This window comes from Heptranchias perlo, chromosome 41 (genome assembly GCF_035084215.1).
Source record: "Heptranchias perlo isolate sHepPer1 chromosome 41, sHepPer1.hap1, whole genome shotgun sequence".
NCBI lineage: Eukaryota > Metazoa > Chordata > Chondrichthyes > Hexanchiformes > Hexanchidae > Heptranchias > Heptranchias perlo.
Genome location: NC_090365.1, coordinates 2,761,438 through 2,779,747, shown reverse-complemented (window position 1 = coordinate 2,779,747; position 18,310 = coordinate 2,761,438). Strand labels below are relative to the sequence as shown.

The 18,310-nt window shown below is 47.4% G+C and overlaps 1 protein-coding gene across 4 annotated transcripts in view; it reads right to left on the bottom strand.

Moving 5' to 3' along the window:
* klc3 (kinesin light chain 3) overlaps positions 1-11,189 on the bottom strand; it is a 54,711-nt gene extending 43,522 nt beyond the window's left edge. Inside the window, exon 1 of one of the 4 annotated variants that reach the window (XM_067974881.1) lies at positions 10,465-11,189. In XM_067974881.1, the coding sequence (XP_067830982.1) occupies positions 10,465-10,529 (65 nt within the window). In that variant the 5' untranslated portion in view covers positions 10,530-11,189. Of the gene's footprint in view, positions 1-4,390; positions 4,440-4,517; positions 4,623-10,464 lie in introns of those variants that run through there. The other 3 variants (XM_067974885.1, XM_067974883.1, XM_067974882.1) reach the window with 3 other exon arrangements.
* Positions 11,190-18,310: the final 7,121 nt, after the last annotated feature.

Sequence of the window (18,310 nt, the reverse complement as noted above, 5' to 3'; positions counted from 1 at the left end):
AACCACTAGTAAAATATAGTCAAATGAAGGAATGTAAATTGGATGTAAAAAAATAACTGGTACTGTAAGCAGAACTTTTGACAATGTCACTTCCTCCAGCAAGGCTGCCTTTAGAGAAACAACTTTTTAAAAAATTGCCCTTCCCTACCTACACGTATTAAAGCAGCGCTGCCCAGAATAAGTGCTTTGCAGAGCAGAGAGAAAGAATGGTTTGTGATTTGAAGATCTATACTGTGTGCCCCACCTTACTCTAACACTCTCATTCACAGCCATTCTCCTGACTGGAAGGTTAGAGAGAGAAGGGAAAATGGGTGAGGCACTAGGTTAGCACACATCCCAATAGGTGGTTCCGTAATAAGTGCCTGTTTTTCTGTTGTGCTGAATCTGCCCCTTTTATACTGCATGGTGGTTTCATCAACAATGTGATACTGTGCATGCACAAGATCGTCTTAGTTCCTCCGGTCATGGAAAGGACTTAAATACCACATTGCATGTGCAAATTTGACAAAAACTTGAATCTCACTTAACAACAACTTGCATTTATACAGTGCCTTTAATGTAGTAAAATGTCCCAAGGCGCTTCACGGGAACATTATCAGACAAAATTTGATACCGAGCCACATAAAGAGATATTAGGACAGGTGACCAAAAAGTCTGGTCAAAGAGTTAGCTTTTCAGGAGTGTCTTAAAGGAAGAGGGAGAGGTAGAGAAATTTAGGGAGGGTACCCGAGCTCAGGGCCTAGGCAGCTGGAGGCACGGCCGCCAATGGTGGGGTGAAGGAAATCGGGGATAGAAAAAGAGGAACACAGAGATCTTGGTGGGTTGTAGGCCTGAAGGAAACTGCAGGGATAGGGAGGGGTGAGGCCATGGAGGGATTTGAACACAGGATGAGAATTTTAAATTTGAGTCGTTCCTGGACCAGGAGTTAGTCAGTGAGCACAGGGGTGATGGGTGAATGGGACTTGGATATGGGCAGCAGAGTTTTGGATGAGCTCAAGTTTACGGAGGGCGGCAGATGGGAGGCCGGCCAGGAGAGCATATACAGTAAGTGCAAAGGTGCACGCGTGACACTGACAGCAGACGTCTCATGATGTTGGGCCGGGGGGGGGGGGAGAAACGGGAGGGGGAAAAAGGTCTTGCGCACGGCAGCAAAGATAAACACACTGCACCCACCTCAGGCCCAACATAGTAACCTGATACCAAATGCCACAGACACAAGCTCCCCACTCTCGAAGGATTTTGCTCCAATGACATATGCTGTGGCTCAGTGGTAGCACTTTTGCCTCCGAGTCAGAAGATTGTGGGTTCAAGTCCCACTCCCCAGAGTCCTGGCCAATATTTATCCCTCAACCAACGTCACTAAAAATAGATTATCTGGTCTTTATCTCATTGCTGTTTGTGGGACCTTGCTGCGCCAAATTGGCTGCCACGTTTCCCTACATTACAACTGTGACGATACTTCTAAAATACTTAATTGGCTGTAAAGTGCTTTGGGACGTCCCGAGGTTGTGAAAGGCACTATATAAATGCAAGTCTTTCTTTCTTTTATACTACAGGGTTGCATTTCCACAACACAAAATTTGCAGTGAAACGGAAATGCTGGAAACACACAGGTCTGTCACCAACCGAAAAGAGAAAAAGCAGCACAATGCTTGAATTCCGACAAAGGATCAGGCCCACACGGACATGCTGTGTATCACCAGCATTCTCTGCTTTAGTTCGAATTTTCAGATGTTCTACATCGATCTCCAGTGATGCTGTATACAAGTGATTTGAGAGGACAAGGCATTATGAGACCAGGGCTATCATACATTCTGTCCTCATTTTTATATTTTCATTCTAAATTCTTACGTCCAGATGGCCCTCAGGGGCAGTACGAGAAGCAGCATGACTCACTCCATGTTTCTCAACGTAGCTCATCGTTTCTTTTTAACCCTGGAAACGTCCCTCATTACTGAACATTGAGTAGGTTTGTCAGTGAAAAATAAAAAACAAGGCTCAAGTCTGAATGGAGAAGGTAAATTAATTCAATTCCCACAGGTTTATGACTGGGGGGGGTGGTGCAAAAGAGAGAGAGAGAAAGAGAGAGAGAGAGAAAGGTTAGGGAGGAAGAGAAAGAGAGAGATCTAACTTTTTTATTCCTGTGGAATAGCACTCACTTTCCACCTGGTTCTTTCCTATGAAGTTGTCTGGACCTGCATTTATCATCTCATCACATCATCACGACATCTGTGTTTCACAATTAATTTCTTCCAAAGTGCAGTGACCGTTGTTATGTAAGCAAAGGTAGGAGCCATTCTGGGCCACCAAAGTCTAGAAGTAGGTATAATGTGAATCATCTGTTTTTTGGTGGTGTTGGTTGATGAGAAATCCAGGAGAACTTCTTTCGAATAGTGACAGTGGATCTTCAACGTCCCTCTAAACAGGCAGATGGGATCTTGGTTTAAGGTCTAAACGAAAGGGTTACCTCAGCACACGAAGGACGACAGGCAGAAAGCCTCACCCTATTGCTCTGCTGCTGTGCAATAGGGCCCCTGGGTTTTATTTAACATCCAGAAGGACCACGCGCGTGTTGTTGTGCAAACGAACATCAGCAGCCATCTTAATGTTCCAGGTGACATTATTTGCCTCTGGCTACTTAGCTACCAGCGAGTTCAAAAGCCAGTTTATGTTTGTGGCTGCAATGTTTGAAAGAATCTGGTTTTCCCTACGGCAGGAATCCTGGCGCCAACCGCTATTGGGAAAAGCATGTCGTAAACATATATCTTACAAGTCATCCTGGAAAATCTCAGATCACCAGTGCCAGCTCATAACTGCACTGCTGCAGAAAGGTAACATCCAGCGTTGGGAGCTGAGCTGGGTTATTCTGCTCCCTGAGGATAGATAGGGAATTTGTTTGTTATATGGCAGCAACAGATAGCATATTGCTTTGCAAAAAGAGAGACTGGTCCATATTCTTTCTGCAGTCTGGTCATCTTTCTATTTTAGAGTCAGAGTTTTAAATTTAAACTAGCTGACCCGACCCACCCGGCATTGCTCACAAAGGAAGAGCCAGGAAAGCTTAGGTTAGAGAGTCTAAGGTGCAAAAAAGATTCACAAAGATGATAACAGAACTGAGAGGATATATTTAGCAGGAAAGACTGAGCAGAAGAGAAGGCTGAGGGATGACCTAATAGGTCTTTAAATTATGAAGGGGGTTGATAGGGGAAATGTTTCCGCTTGTGGACAAGACCAAAACTAAGGGCCATAAATATAAGATAGTCACCAATAAATCCAATAGGCAATTCAGGAGAAACTTCTTTACCCAGAGAGTGGTGAGAATGTGGAACTCGCTACCACAAGGAGTATTTGAGGTGAATAGCATCGATGCATTTAAGGGGAAGCTGGATAAACACACGAGGGAAAAAGGAATAGAAGGATATCCTGATAGGGTGAGATGAAGTAGGGTGGGAGGAGGATCATGTGGAACATAAACACCGGCATAGACCAATTGGGCCGAATGGCCTGTTTCTGTGCTGTAAATTCTATGTAAGCAAAAAATATTTACCCCACTTGCTTCTGTCAAAACTTGACCATAAGCAGCTGGTGCAGAAACTTGCCATTCACGAGCACAAAAGATGCTCGACATTAACTGGCCTTTCACACAAGATATGCAATCAAGGTGAAGGCCTGGATCTGACTACAGTCCATTAACCACGGTGATCCCTGAACGTGCTGCACCGAGCGTATTTCCAGAATATATTTAATATATTGTTTGCACTATCACTTTACAAAATCCCAGCAGAGATTACTTTCCCTCTTGTAAAATTACACCACCAGCCAATTAATGAGTAATTGGCAAAAAAAAGTGTTTGATTACAATACAGGTGAACTGTTAAATGTGCAATTACTAAAGTAATAAGCATTAATTGAACATTTAGACATGAGCAGTGAATGTGTCACATTAGTAAATATATCAGTATGCGGTTAGGAAATGAGGGAACAATAGTGGTGCAATTTGTAAGTTAGTTGCTCACCAATTGCTGGATGAGCAGGGCATGTGTTAAATTAGTAAATAAGTAGTCTGTGATCAGTAAATTAGTTAAACACAGCATTAAATAAATAACTCAGTTATCAATAGTTGTGTAATTAGTAAATTAATGAGCACAATTAAATTGCTCCCCAATCGCCTAAAGAGTTAAGTTAGTGAATAAATGTCAACTAATTTAAATAACAGGTAATTAAATAATTAAAATGCTAATTAGTAAACACGATCAGATTTGCATTAATCAGTTAGGTGGTAGTTAATTAATGGTTAACAGGTTATCATCCATCAGTCACATCCCATCACTGGGGGGGTGGGGCCTGGTCCTAGGGATGCGCCTGCGCCCACCCCGCTGCTGGCACTCACCGCTCTCTCCACCGATGTCGGGGCCGCGCCTGCCGTGGGTAGAAGGCCTCTCCCTCCCTCCCTCCCTCCCCCCTGCCCCGGGGGCCCTGGCCCGATCCGCCTCTTCGTCCCTCCCTCGCCTCTTCACCTCAGCCGCCGGTCTACCGTATCACCCTCCACAGCTGCTCCCCTCCCGTCACTAAGGCCCGTTGCTAGGCTGACTCCTCGCCGTCGCCTCAGAGACAATGACCCGCCCCCCCTTGACGTCACGGGGGGTGTGGGCGGGGCCCAGGCGCGGCCGACGCTCGACCTGCGCGATCACGTGGGCGCCCGGATGATGTCATCGAGAAGCAGAGGCACCTGTCACGTGATGTCAGCAAGTTGCTCAAAACTTTCCTTTTATGAGTTTTATTTTCATTGTTATCTTTTTTCTAGTTATTTCCACCTTTTTTTTAAAATGCAAAAAAAAACATGTTTTTTTAAATTTAATTTCCTTCCATAAAAGTTTATATAGCGCCTTTCCCATCCTCAGGATGTCCTACGATGCTTTACAGCCAATGAAGTAATTTTGAAGTGTAGTCACTTGTTGTAATGTAGGAAACGTGACAGCCAATTTGCGCACAGCAAGATCCCACAAACAGCAATGAGATAAATGACCAGATTATCTCTTTTTGGTGATGTTGGTTGAGAGATAAATATTGGTCCCAGGACACCGGGGAGAACACGGCTTCAAAATAGTGTCATGGGATCTTTTACATCCACCCGAGAGGGCAGACGGGGCCTCGGTTTAACATCTCATCCAAAAGACGGCACCTCCGACAGTGCAGCTCTCCCTCGGTACTACACTGGTGTATCAGCCTGGATTTTGTGCTCAAGCCTCTGGAGTGGGGACTTGAACCCACAACTGTTCTGATTCAGAGGTGAGATTGCTACCCGCTGGGCCATGGCTCACACGTGCTTTTCTGTTTCTTGCCTGCCTGACACCACCACATCGCTGCCAACCTCTGACGTTATGGAAGCCTAGTCAGCATGACACCCCTTGCTGACTAAAATCAATGCTTCCCTCACTCCCTGCTATATTAAAATTCTCATCCTTGTTTTCAAATCCCTCCATCGCCTCGCCCCCTCCCTATCTCTGTAACCTCCTCCAGCCCTACAACCCTCCGAGATCTCTGCGTTCCTCCAATTCTGGCCCCTTGCGCATCCCTGATTTCCATCGCTCCACCTTTGGCGGCCGTGCCTTCAGCTGCCTAGGCCCTAAGCTCTGGAATTCCTTCCCTAAACCTCTCCGTGTGTGTGTCTCTCTCTCTTTTTAATACGCTTTTTGACCCTCACCTGTCCTAATGTCTTGTTCTTTGGCTCGGTGTCAATTTTTGTTTGATAATCGCTCCTGTGAAGCGCCTTGGGATGTTTTTCTATGTTAAAGATGTTATATAAATGCAAATTCTTGCTGCACACGTCCTGCTGCTAATGGATGGGGTCCCACTCGCTGTGTACAAGAGGGGTTCCTGCCAACACCATGCAGCAGGTGGACTCCCTTCCACTGGTGGGAGCAATAGTGATGAGAGGGGAGGGGCCTGCTACCATCTGGTCCAGTAACACCAGCGCTTAGGAAGGAGCAGGATTGAGGGGGTAAGGATGGAGGGAAATGGATAGTAATTGGGGAGTGGGAGTAGAAACTGGAAGCTGTGCTTTGGGGTGGGGAGGCAAGAGGATGGCATCATTAACTGTTGGGGGGGGAGAAGAGAGAGATTTAGCCTCAACTAAGGGGAGAGGGAAGAGTTCCAGCATAAACTGGGCGGGGGAGTGGGTGAAAGAGCGTTGGCTTGAACCAAGGAGGTTAGGGGGGGAAATAAAGGATACCCTCTTGATTGGAGGGTGTTTCTTATATGAACTGAGGAGGTGGAGGAAGAAGAAGATAGTCTCTCTGTTGGGAGTTGACGGGGGCAGAGTGTCTCTGTGAACTTGGGTGAGTTGGATGTGGGAGAGCGACTGTTCAACTAATTTTTGGATAAGTGATGCCCTGGTTGACTTGTTTAAAATCCTGATGTCTCTTTCATTTTCCTTTTTCTAAAAAGAGTAATAAACTAACAATTCTGAAGTATAACAGAATATTTAAACTTAACCAAAATGCTTCACTTTTTTTAATGTACTGATTCAAAATTCTTCAGAGCGTGCTCCCAGACCCGATCAGAAATGCTTTCAACATTTGGATTTCGCCTTCAGGCTTTCATGTATTTGTGGTGTTCTTCCTCCCGTACAAACGAGGGATTGTTGGATGTACCGACCGTTCGAGACGCTCGGCTTGGGTAATTTCTTGACTCCATATCATTAAGCTCACAATCAACAACCATTTGCATTTATATCGCATCTTTCACGTAGTAAAACGTCCCAAGGCGCTTCACAGGAGCGTAAATCAGACACAATTTGACACCGAGCCACATAAGGAGATATTAGGACAGGTGACCAAAAGCTTGGTTAAAGAGGTAGGTTTTAAGGAGTGTCTAAAAGGAGGAGGGAGAGGCAGAGAGAATTAGGGAGGGAATTCCAGAGCTTAGGGCCTAAAAGCTGAAGGTATGGCCGCCAACGGAGGGGCGGAGGAAATCGGAGGCCAGAATTGGAGGAACGCAGAGTTCTTAAGGAGGTTACAGAGATAGGGAGGGGGTGAGGCCATGGAGGGATTTGAACACAAGGATGAGAATTTTAAAATCAAGGCTTTGCTGGACCAGGAGCTAATGTAGGTCAGTGTGCACAGGGGTGATGGGTGAATGGGTCTTGGTATGAGTTAGGATGTGGACCATCATTGTTTTGGACGAGGTTATGTTTATAGAAGGTGGAAGATGGGAGGCTGGTCGGGGAGCATTAGAATAGTCAAGTCTTGAGGTAACAAAAACACGGATGAGGGTTTCAGCAGCAGATGGGCTGAGGTAGGGGCGGAGACGGGCGATGTTACGGAGGTGGAAGTCGGCGGTCTTGGTGATGGAGTGGATATGGGGTCGGAAGCTCAGCTAGGAAACAAATAGGACGCGGAGGTTGTATCTCCTTGAGTTGTCAGTTTTTTGGAGGGGCTGTTGGTGCCACTTTTCTAGGTTGACCCGTAGGCAGTCACCGCACCTCAAGGTTGTTTTATTATCGCATTATACGGGCACTGTTGCCCTCAGCTCTTGGCGTGGAGGTTCTGTGCAGCTCGTGACAACCTCAAGTGATGGACTTGTGAAGAGCAGCCACTTGGTAGGCCCCATTTTTGTAATGTGGCCTTCCCAGATGCTGGCCTTGGAGAATCTAGCACGTTTAGTCTGGGGTTAGCACTGACTCCGGGATATCTCTGCCTGTATTCACTCTTCTACTTTGAACCGACGCTATTGCTGTAAAGTAGATCCTGAGAAACAGTGTAAATGGCAGTATTACGCCAATGGAGATTGGGCGAACTCATAGAATCATAAAATCTTAGAGCATAGAAGGAGGCCATTCGGCCCATAGTGCTTGTGCCAGCTCTTTCAAAGAGCTATCCAATTAGTCCCACTCCCCCTGCTCTTTCCCCATAGTCCTGTAATTTTTTTCCCTTCAAGTATTTATCCAATTCCCTTTTGAAAGTTATTATTGAATCTGCTTCCACCGCCCTTTCAGGCAGCGCATTCCAGATCGGAACAACTCGATGCGTAAAAAAAATTTCTCCTCATCTCCCCCCTCTGGTTCTTTTGCCGATTTATCTTAAATCCGTGTCCTCTGGTTATCGACCCTCCTGCCACTGGAAACAGTTTCTCCTTATTTACTCTATCAAAACTCTGCAGAAATTCAGAGACATTCTATGTAATATTTAAAATTACAGGATAATAAAACAATAATTATAAAATGCTGCCAGCTGGTATCCCCAACGCTACATTTATTCCAGGCCCTTCACTGATGAATTCTGCTGCAATGCTTAGGTCACTGCCCTGTAGTGAAAAGAGGAATTACAAGTTGCTTTGCAGGCGTTAGCCAAAAGATGGAGATCATGAGCAACTGAAGGAGAACATTACTTCCAACAAAACGGCTTCACAGATTACCAAAAGCCAATCCTAAAGTGCAGGAACGTAAGAAATAGGAGCAGGAGTAGGCCATACGTCCCCTCGAGCCTGCTCCGCCATTCAACAAGATCATGGCTGATCTTCTACCTCAATTCCACTATCCCGCCCAGAATGTTATCAACCTCTGTTTTGGTCAACTGAAAAATCCACACAGATAGAGACCCTGTTTGCCCAATTTTAGATTGCGCACTCTCTCCCTGTAGGAACACAACCCACTCGCCTAAGCCCAGAGAACTTAAGTGCTGGTTGGGTTGCCAACTCTGGTTGGATGTATTCCAGGAGGTTTCATCACATGACCTCCCATCTCGAAACAACCCGACCTCACGCTCCCGCCATTGGTCGCCCAAAACTGATTGGAAACGTTATCCAATTGGATGATTCTCGACTGTCCTGGAGAATCCTGAAGGATTGGCAACCCTTGAGAATGAGCGAAAGAACTTGCATTTATATAGCATCTTTCACGGCTAGAGAACACCCCAAAGCCAATAAAATACTTTTGAAGTGTAGTCATGGTTACAATTAAAAATTCTCATCCTTCTATTTAAATCCCTCTGTGGCCTTGTCCCTCCCTCTCTCTGCAACCTCCTCCAGCCCTACAACCCTCCGAGAACTCTGCGTTCCTCCAATTCTGGCCTCTTGCACATTCCCGATTTCCGTTGCTCCATTGGCGGCCGTGCCTTCAGCTGCCTGGGCCCCAAGCTCTGGAATTCCCTCCCTAAACCTCTCCACCTCTCTATTTCTCCTCCTTTAAGACGCTCCTTAAAACCTACCTCTTTGACCAAGCTTTTGGTCACCTGTCCTAATATCATCTTATGTGACTTGGTGTCAAATTTTTTCTGATATGCTCCTGTGAAGCGCCTTGGGACATTTTACTGTGTCAAAGGTGTGATATAAATGTTTTTGCTGTTAATGCTGGTTAATTAAAATGCATTACCTGCATTGTAAGAGCACCAGTAGGCATATACAGAAGCTAATATGGTAACGTGCACAAAGATTGTGCCAAAAGCCAGCATCTCACTGCCTGAGTCTAGGTAATTGTAAACAATTTTACAACACCAAGTTATAGTCCAGCAATTTTATTTTAAATTCACAAGCTTTCGGAGGCTTCCTCCTTCGTCAGGTGAATGTTGTGGAAATGAAATCCTCGAAATGAAATCGCATTTATAAATCACAGAACAATGCTTGGTGATTACAGACAGTTTTTTCAACTGCCCGTTGCCAAGGCAATCAGTGTGCAGACAGACAGGTGTTACCTACAAGGTCTCCGAATATACAAATCACCAAAAAAAAAACACAGAGATAGAGAGGTAGAAACATAGAAAAGACAGCAACTGACCCGTTATATTAAAAACAGATAACATTTGTTCGCTGGTGGGGTAACGTGTAGCGTGACATGAACCCAAGATCCCGGTTGAGGCCGTCCTCATGGGTGCGGAACTTGGCTATCAATTTCTGCTCGACGATTTTGCGTTGTCGTGTGTCTCGAAGGCCGCCTTGGAGTATGCTTACCCGAAGGCGGCCTTCGAGACGGCCTACGCTCCATCACCGGCATCTCCACATCATGAGTCTAGGTGGCAAGCCTCAATGTTGGGCTTGGTTCAGTTGGTAGCCTCTCAGTCAGATGGTTGTGGGGTCAGGCCCCACTGCATGATCTCAGGGACCCCCCACCTCCTCTCATCCTCTCTCTCGCAGCATCTCTCTGTGTCCAGCTGAGTTACAAAAGGACATACAAAAATGACGGGCAGGAAAAGACCAGCTGGTCCATCAAGCCTGCCCCACGCTCGTGCCCGGAGCATCCTGATTAGACACTTCCTTACCTCCCCCCCTCCTCCTCCCCCCACCCCCCACTCCAGCAGCCATGTAATCTCCAGGGAGAGGTTTAAAAACCAGAAAAAGAAATATAGGGGCAAATCGGGCAAAAAAAAAAATCTGGACAATTCCTCTCCGATTCCCCACCCCTCTCAGACGATCAAAACCAGTCCAGGAGATCACATTGACTGTGCTTACATTAACTGTTAAATCACTTACCTTTTTATAAGATGGAATCTCTGTCCCAGCCAAGAACTGTTGTGTGATGTGAACGAGGGTGGCATTGTCACATGACTTGAGAACAATTAGCTTCCATTTTGAAAACTTTGAACTTGCTCTAGATTCTTTTCCGAAATATTTTGCATTCTCCTTCCATTTATTTTTTTTTTAGTGCGTGGGCTTTCCTCACGTAAAACGCACCGTTCTTCAGCAGAGGTAACAGACAGCTCCCCAGCCCTCAAACCTTCATCAAGACCTCTTAGCCCCTCCAAAGCCACCTTGGGATCCCTCTTTGGCGAGGGAGCAGAGGAGGGCAATACGACTGTTCCAAGTGTAAAGGAAATGAACTGTAACAAATGATTCGAGTAGCTTAAGCCGCGGAGTCTAAATTAAAGAGGGTTTAAGAGAGTCTGATGCCAGATTAGTGACTTGCACCCAGGGCTGGGTGTGTCACAAACACTAGACACAAGCTTGTTGGTCCAAGTGGCTTTCAGCCAACTCAGTACAAACCAGGGGGTCCAATTTGGGATCTTCTGGTCTCTGTGTCAGCCGTGGCTCAGTGGGCAGCACTCTCGCCTCTGAGTCAGAAGGTCATGAGTTCAAAGTCCCACTCCAGAGACTTCAGCACATAATCCAGGCTGACTTCCCCCAGTGCCAGTACTGAGGGAGTGCTGCACCGTTAGAGGAGCCGTCTTTCAGATGCAGACGTTAAACCGAGGCCCCATCTGCCCTCTCGGGTGGCTGTAAAAGATCCCACGGCCACTATTTCGAAGAAGAGCAGCGGAGTTCTCCCTGGTGTCCTGGGCCAATCTTTAACCCTCGACCAACATCACTAAAACATTGCTGTCTGCGGGATCTTGCTGTGCGGAAATTGATTGCCGTGTTTCCTACAGGTACAACAGTGACTACACTTCTCAAAGTACTTCATAGGAACATAGGAACAGGAGGAGGCCATTCAGCCCCTCGTGCCTGCTCCGCCATTTGATAAGATCATGGCTGATCTGTGATCTAACTCCATATACCTGCATTTGGCCCATATCCCTTAATACCTTTGGTTGCCAAAAAGCTATCTATCTCAGATTTAAATTTAGCGATTGAGCTAGTATCAATTGCCGTTTGCGGAAGAGAGTTCCAAACTTCTACAACCCTTTGTGTGTAGAAATGTTTTCTAATCTCGCTCCTGAAAGGTCTGGCTCTAATTTTTAGATTCTGCCCCCTACTCCTAGAATCCCCAACCAGCGGAAATAGTTTCTCTCTATCCACCCTATCTGTTCCCCTTAAAATCTTATAAACTTCGATCAGATCACCCCTTAACCTTCGAAACTCTAGAGAACACAACCCCAATTTGTGTAATCTCTCCTCGTAACTTAACCCTTGAAGTCCGGGTATCATTCTAGTAAACCTACGCTGCACTCCCTCCAAGGCCAATATGTCCTTCCGAAGGTGCGGTGCCCAGACTTCATTGGCTGAAAAGCGATTTGGGATGTCCTGAGGTCTTGAAAGGTGATGTAGAAATGCAAGTATCTCTCACACGGTCAGATGGCGAGTGAATGCTCTCCAGCACCCCTTCAATGGCTCAGTTTGTACGGGCACAGCCCAGTATTGTTCTGACCTGGGACGTCCCAGCTTTGACTCCTGCTCTGTGCCGGATTCAGCCCAGGGTTGGGGATGGTACAACTGCTTCCAGTGGCCGGGGGTAGAGAATTGGGGGGGTGGGGGGTGGGGGGTGGGGGTAGAAAATGCCATGGCTCCTGTTCTGGATTGCTATCCAAAGGGACCAATTAATGGAGGGAGGAGGAAGGACTCAGCCAGTCACCAAAGGGTTAAGTGAAATTGAATCCCTTTAAGGGCGTCGAGCCTGATGTGAAGGAAGCTCGACGAGCGGGGACAGCTGCCTGGGGTGAGAACTTCCCGGTTTCGTAAGCCGACAGCTGTGCCGTTCAGCTCATGCCTCGGAATTTGGAATGTGATGGACACTCAATACAGGGAGCGATCCATCACTGACCTGTAAAACCCCAGAATATCGGCTGCAGACTCTCCGACCCCCTCCCGAGCCAGCTCTGCTTATATTATTTCTTCCCCGTGTTCACGCTGGGACTTCAAGGGATGTGGGGCTTGGACGGGAAAGAGGAGCTGAGGTCAAAGATCAGCCATGGTCTTATTGAATGGCGGGCAGACTCGAGGGGCTGTATGGCCTACTCCTGCTCCTATTTCTTATGTTCCTATGATGTAGTTCTTGCCCAAATGCTTCATCCTCCCATTGAGCAAACCTGAACAGTGGGCGCCCCCGAGGACTCTTCGACTGTAGGGGGCTTCGCAATTCAGCTGACCCTGTCCTCACTCGATGTTAGGGGGGGCACGCGCACGCACACACACACACACACACTTTTTTCAGCAGGGGTCACTGCACAGCAATCAGGAGTGGAACTCTGGCTAGGGTTTTTTGTCTCTCCCTCTTTCCCAGGCCAGAGGGTGCTGAGGCCAATGGCAAAGCTCCAGTTGGGATCAGCCAAACTCAGCGCAGTCCGGGATCTTCTGGTCTCTGTGCCCTCACCAGTCGGTGCAATTCACCGTTTATTGACTGACACTCCAATGATACTGACAGAGGTCCAGGAGGAATGTGAGATTGGGCTGAATGCTGCATTAAGCAGGCACTGTTCTGAGTTAATGAATGCAAATCAGCATATATTTTCCCCTTCCTATCCAGAGAGAGATTTAGAAAGAAACAGAGATAGAGAGGGAGAGAGGGACAGAGAGAAAGAAAGACACAGAGCGACAGAGATGCAGACAGACAGACAGACAGAGAGAGAGAGACAGATGCAGAGTAAGACAGACAGGCTCGCAAAAAGATGCAGAGAGGGGGGAAGGAGATGTAAAGAGAGAAAGAGAGGGAGAAACACAGACTCGCAGAGCTTCAGAGAGAAAAATGCAGAGAAAGTGAGTGAGACACTAAAAGAAAAAGAGGCGGTAAGAGATAGAGGATGAGAAGCAGAGAGAGAGGGAAAGTGAGAGAAAGGCAGAAAGAAAGAGACACTCAGACAGACTCAAAGAGGGACGCAGAAAGAGGGCGGGACACGGAGAGAAAGAGAGACATTCGGAGAGAGGGAGAGGGGAGGCAGACAGACAGACAGAGAGAGAGAGACACACACAGTTAGAGAGAGGGATGTAGAAAGAGCAAGCTAGGCATAGAAAATGGAAAAGGAGAGGATACAGAGAGAGAGACAGGCAGAGCAGGAGAGAAAGAGAGTAAGAGGCAGAGAGAGGGAGATGACAAAGAGAGCGTGGCACAAAGAGATGGTGAGGTGTATAGAGAGAGAGACAAATGCTTCAGCTTGTGTGAGGTAGTTTAAGTGTACTGCAAGTCTCGAGGTGAAGATTGACAGGCTACAGCAGCAGCCATAAATGACCAGTTAATTGGTTTTAGGTGTTGGTTGAAGGATAAATATTGGCCAGGACATCGGGGAGAACTCCCCTGCTCTTCCTCAGAATAGTGCCATGGGATCTTTTACATCCACCCGAGGGGCCAGACGGGGCCTCGGTTTAACGACTCATCTGAAAGACGGCACCTTCAACAGTGCAGCACTCCCTCAGTACCGTACTGGGAGTGTCGGCCTGGATTACGTGTTCGAGTCCCTGGAGTGGGATTTGAACCCACGACCTTCTGACTCAGAGGCGAGAGAGCTCCCCACTGAGCCACGGGCTAAGAACCTGTAGCGATGTACCCACTGATATTCGCTCCCTCTCCACTATACTGTCTCTGAACTTGGTTCATCAATGCTCCAAGCTCACTCCACCCAGTCTACAAGTTAACTTCATGCCATTGCATTACCTCAGACTTTAACTTTGGGCTCTCTCATATTGCCTCCTCCATGCCTTCTGTTTATGACCAGGACACGTCTCTCCTAATCTCTGCCATGTCTATGTAACCTGAATTCCTTCTGTCTCCATTTGCATGCATATTTTGGCAACCTTTCCAGACTAAAGCCCATTACAACATGTTTCCCTACATTATGCATCAGTGACTACACTTCAAAAGTACTTCATAGAATGATACAGCACAGAAGGAGGCCATTCAGCCCATCGTGCCTGTGCCAGCTCTTTGAAAAAGCTATCCAATTAGTCCCACTCTCCCCCTTGTCTTTTCCCCATAGCCCTGCAAATTTTCCCCTTCAAGTATTTATCCAATTCCCTTTTGAAAGTTATTATTGAATCTGCTTCCACCGCCCTTTCAGGCAGCGCATTCCGGATCATCACAACTCGCTGCGTAAAAAAATTCTCCTCATCTCCCCTCTGGTTCATTTCCCAATTACCTTAAATCTGTGTCCTCTGGTTACTGACCCTTCTGCCACTGGAAACAGTTTCTCCTTATTTACTCTATCAAAACCTTTCATTATTTTGAACACCTCTATTAAATCTCCCCTTAACCTTCTCTGCTCTGAGGAGAACAATCCCAGTTTCTCTAATCTCTCCACGTAAATCTCCTCTGCACCCTCTCTAAGGCCTTGATATGCTTCCTGATGTGTCCAGACTTGGACTTTATTGGTTGCTAAGTGCTATATTAACGCAAGTTATTTCTTTCATCACCTTACTTCTATCTCTTTTTTTTTCCTCTTGGGCCTTACTTGCCTGTCTTCTCCCCTTCCTGTCACCCAGTCATGCCACCTTTCATTTCTTCTCCCTAACCCCTAAGCTCTACCCCAACCTCTGCCTCCCTAATCTCCTGCTTCAGCCCCAGGCTTTAATCCCCCTTTGGGCTATCTACCCTCTATGCCTCTCCTGACATTCTCTGAAGCGCTCACCGAGGCCTCGGTCGCTATCTCCTTATGAGCAGCAACCCCGATTGTCCCGTCTCCTCTCCCACTGACCTTCCCGCCCAGCACTCCCGCTGGGAGCTAACCTCCTGAACCCATATCTTTAACTAGTTTCTCTGCTATCTCCCTTGAATATAGAAGATTAAAGGGTGATCTAATTGAAGTGTTTAAGATGATTTGATCGGGTAGATAGAGAGAAACTATTTCCTCTGGTGAGGGGAGTCCAGAACAAGGGGGCATAACCTTAAAATTAGAGCTAGGCCGTTCAGGGGTGATGTCAGGAAGCATTTCTTCACACAAAGGGGAGTGGGAATCTGGAACTCTCTCCCCCAAAAAGCTGTTGAGGCTGGGGGTCAATTGAAAATTTCAAAACTGAGATTTATAGATTTTTGTTGGGTGGGGGGATTAAGGGTTACGGGACGGCAGATAAATGGAGTTAAGATACAGATCAGCCATGATCTAATTGAATGGCAGAACAAGCTCGAGGGGCTGAATGGCCTCCTCCTGTTCCTACGTTCCCCTCGTTCCCTTTTCAAACTCATCTTGACCGTAAGACCCACCCCCTGTTCCCTTGAACCCCCATTCCCACTAAACTGCTGTCCAGCCAACTTCTCTTCCTGGCCCCCTGTGCTGGCTGACATTGTAAACGGTTCCCTCTCCTCAGATACTCTCTCTCTACCTTTCAAAACTGTCGTCATCACCCACCTCTTCAAAAAAAAACCCACCCTTGACCCCTCCGCCCTCGCAAGCTACCGTCCCATCTCCAACCCTCATCTGGAGAACGACGCCTCCGACAGTGCGACCCCCCCCACCGCAGTACTGCAATCCAGTGCTGGCCTTATGGCCTTCTTACTCCTGTTCGGTGACTTTTGACCTCCTCCTGCCCGTTTGATGGTCCACCTCTCCCCAGTGTCTCAACCTGCGCTGAGAGAGCAAGTCACGTTAGTGGGGAGCAAAGAAATGGGGTGAAACCTTCAAACCGTCCTTTCACAACCTTGTTCCAGGCCTTCATCCATCCATCACGGAAAACATCCCTTTCGGAATGAGGTCTAAAAATAGATCCAGCAATAAATGTCAACTCACATGTTTGAATGGTTCAATTGCTCTTTTTATAGCACTCATTTGGTAACTGTATCCTTCCTGATGTCCTGCTCTGCACAGATAGAATTCTCCAGTTTTTCAGCCCAGATATGTGGCTGATTCCAAACGCCTTATCGGGTAAGGCAGGAGAAACAGATGCTAGATGGAGTGTCAGCCGCGCCTCAGTGGGCAGCTCTCTCGCCTCTCGGGTCAGAAGTTCATGGGTTCGAGCCCCACTCCAGACACTTGAGCCCACAATGCAGGCTGACTTTCCCAATGCCGGTACTGAGGGAGTGCCGCACTGTCGGAAGGGGCCGTCTTTCGGATGAGACGTTAAACTAAGGCCCCGTCTGCCCTCTCAGGTATAAGATCCCACGGCCACTATTTCAAAGAAGGGCAGGGGAGTTCTCCCCAGTGTTCTGGCCAATATTCATCCCTCAACCAGATTATCTGGTTATTATCTCATTGCTGTTTGTGGGATCTTGCTGTGCACAAATTGGCTGCTGCATTTCCTACATTACAAAACCGCTTCATTGGCTGTAAAGCGTTTGGGACATCCACAGTTTAACATCTCATTGGAAAATTGCTCCCCCAGTGCTGGACTGGGAGAGTCAGCCTGGATTCTGTGCTCAAGTCTCTGGAGTGGGGACTTGAACCCCACGACCTGCTGACTCAGAGGCGAGAGAGCTGCCCACTGATCCACAGCTAAACACATACTGTTACCCTACACCTACACAAGCTGAGCAAAGGAGGTTAGGGCCCAGTAGGTGGTGAGTTAACCGCGTGATAATATTCCACCTGGAGGAACTACTTCTGCTAATGTGGTATCTGAATGACTGAGATTAGGGGCAGATGTATGGCATGCTTAAGACAGGCATCGCTCAGGATAAGGGTGTCATTCTGTTCACACTGAGATGGGAACAGCAAAGAGCAGCTGTGGCGTTAGAGAGGACAAGGAGACAGGCTGTACAAGCGGGACTCAGGATAAGGACAGGTGTCAGTCAGCTTAATGTGAAGTCAGAGAGGGATTAAAGCACAATGAAAGGCGTTGTTGGTTAGAAGGCGACTGTTTAAACGAGCAACTGCCTGAGCCCCACAGACCTAGAAGGTCCCTGGCACAATCTCCCTCGTCTGTGCTGAGCTAACCAGCGGTGACCGGAGAGCCGGGGCTGGTCACGGCATCCCAAGGTTAGGGAGGGAGAAAGATCAGCTGGGGTTTCGGTGGACTGTGGGTGGTGGGTGAGAACGGGAAAGGGGCTCTGCTGTATTGTCAAAGCCGCCAACAGCTGGTCAACGGTCACCGTCTAAGCTCAAACGTGAAGCATGGCTACTCGAAGTGAGATAGCAGGGAGTGACCAATGGGCCAAAGAACCGCAGCCCGGCAAGATCTGGGTAGTGTAACGGCCTCCATCTGTGCTGCACACTTCCATTGTTCTATAGTTTATATGTGACTCCAGTCCCACACGATGCGGGTTTCCCACAGTGCCTAGCTACGCGGCCGAGCAAACCACTCTGTTATCAAGGAATGAGCAATAATTGTAGGGCTGCCTGCTTCACCCGCATCCCGAGAACAAATTAAAAATTACCTCCAACACGAATCAGGAGAGGAGGGGAGATAACTGACAGGAAAGGGTCAATAAATAAACCAACCCCACCCCTGGGACCTGGATATCATTCCAGTATAGAGTGATGGGGTGAAGTTCTCCTGTCATCTGTACGAATCCAGCCCCTATTGGACATGGACCCACATAATTGCAAAGAGTGTTTGATGGGACAGTGTAGAGGGAGCTTTACTCTGTATCTAACCCATGCTGCTCTGGGAGTGTTTGATGGGACAGTGTAGAGGGAGCTTTACTCTGTATCTAACCCATGCTGCTCTGGGAGTGTTTGATGGGACAGTGTAGAGGGAGCTTTACTCTATCTAACCCATGCTGCTCTGGGAGTGTTGGCTGCTG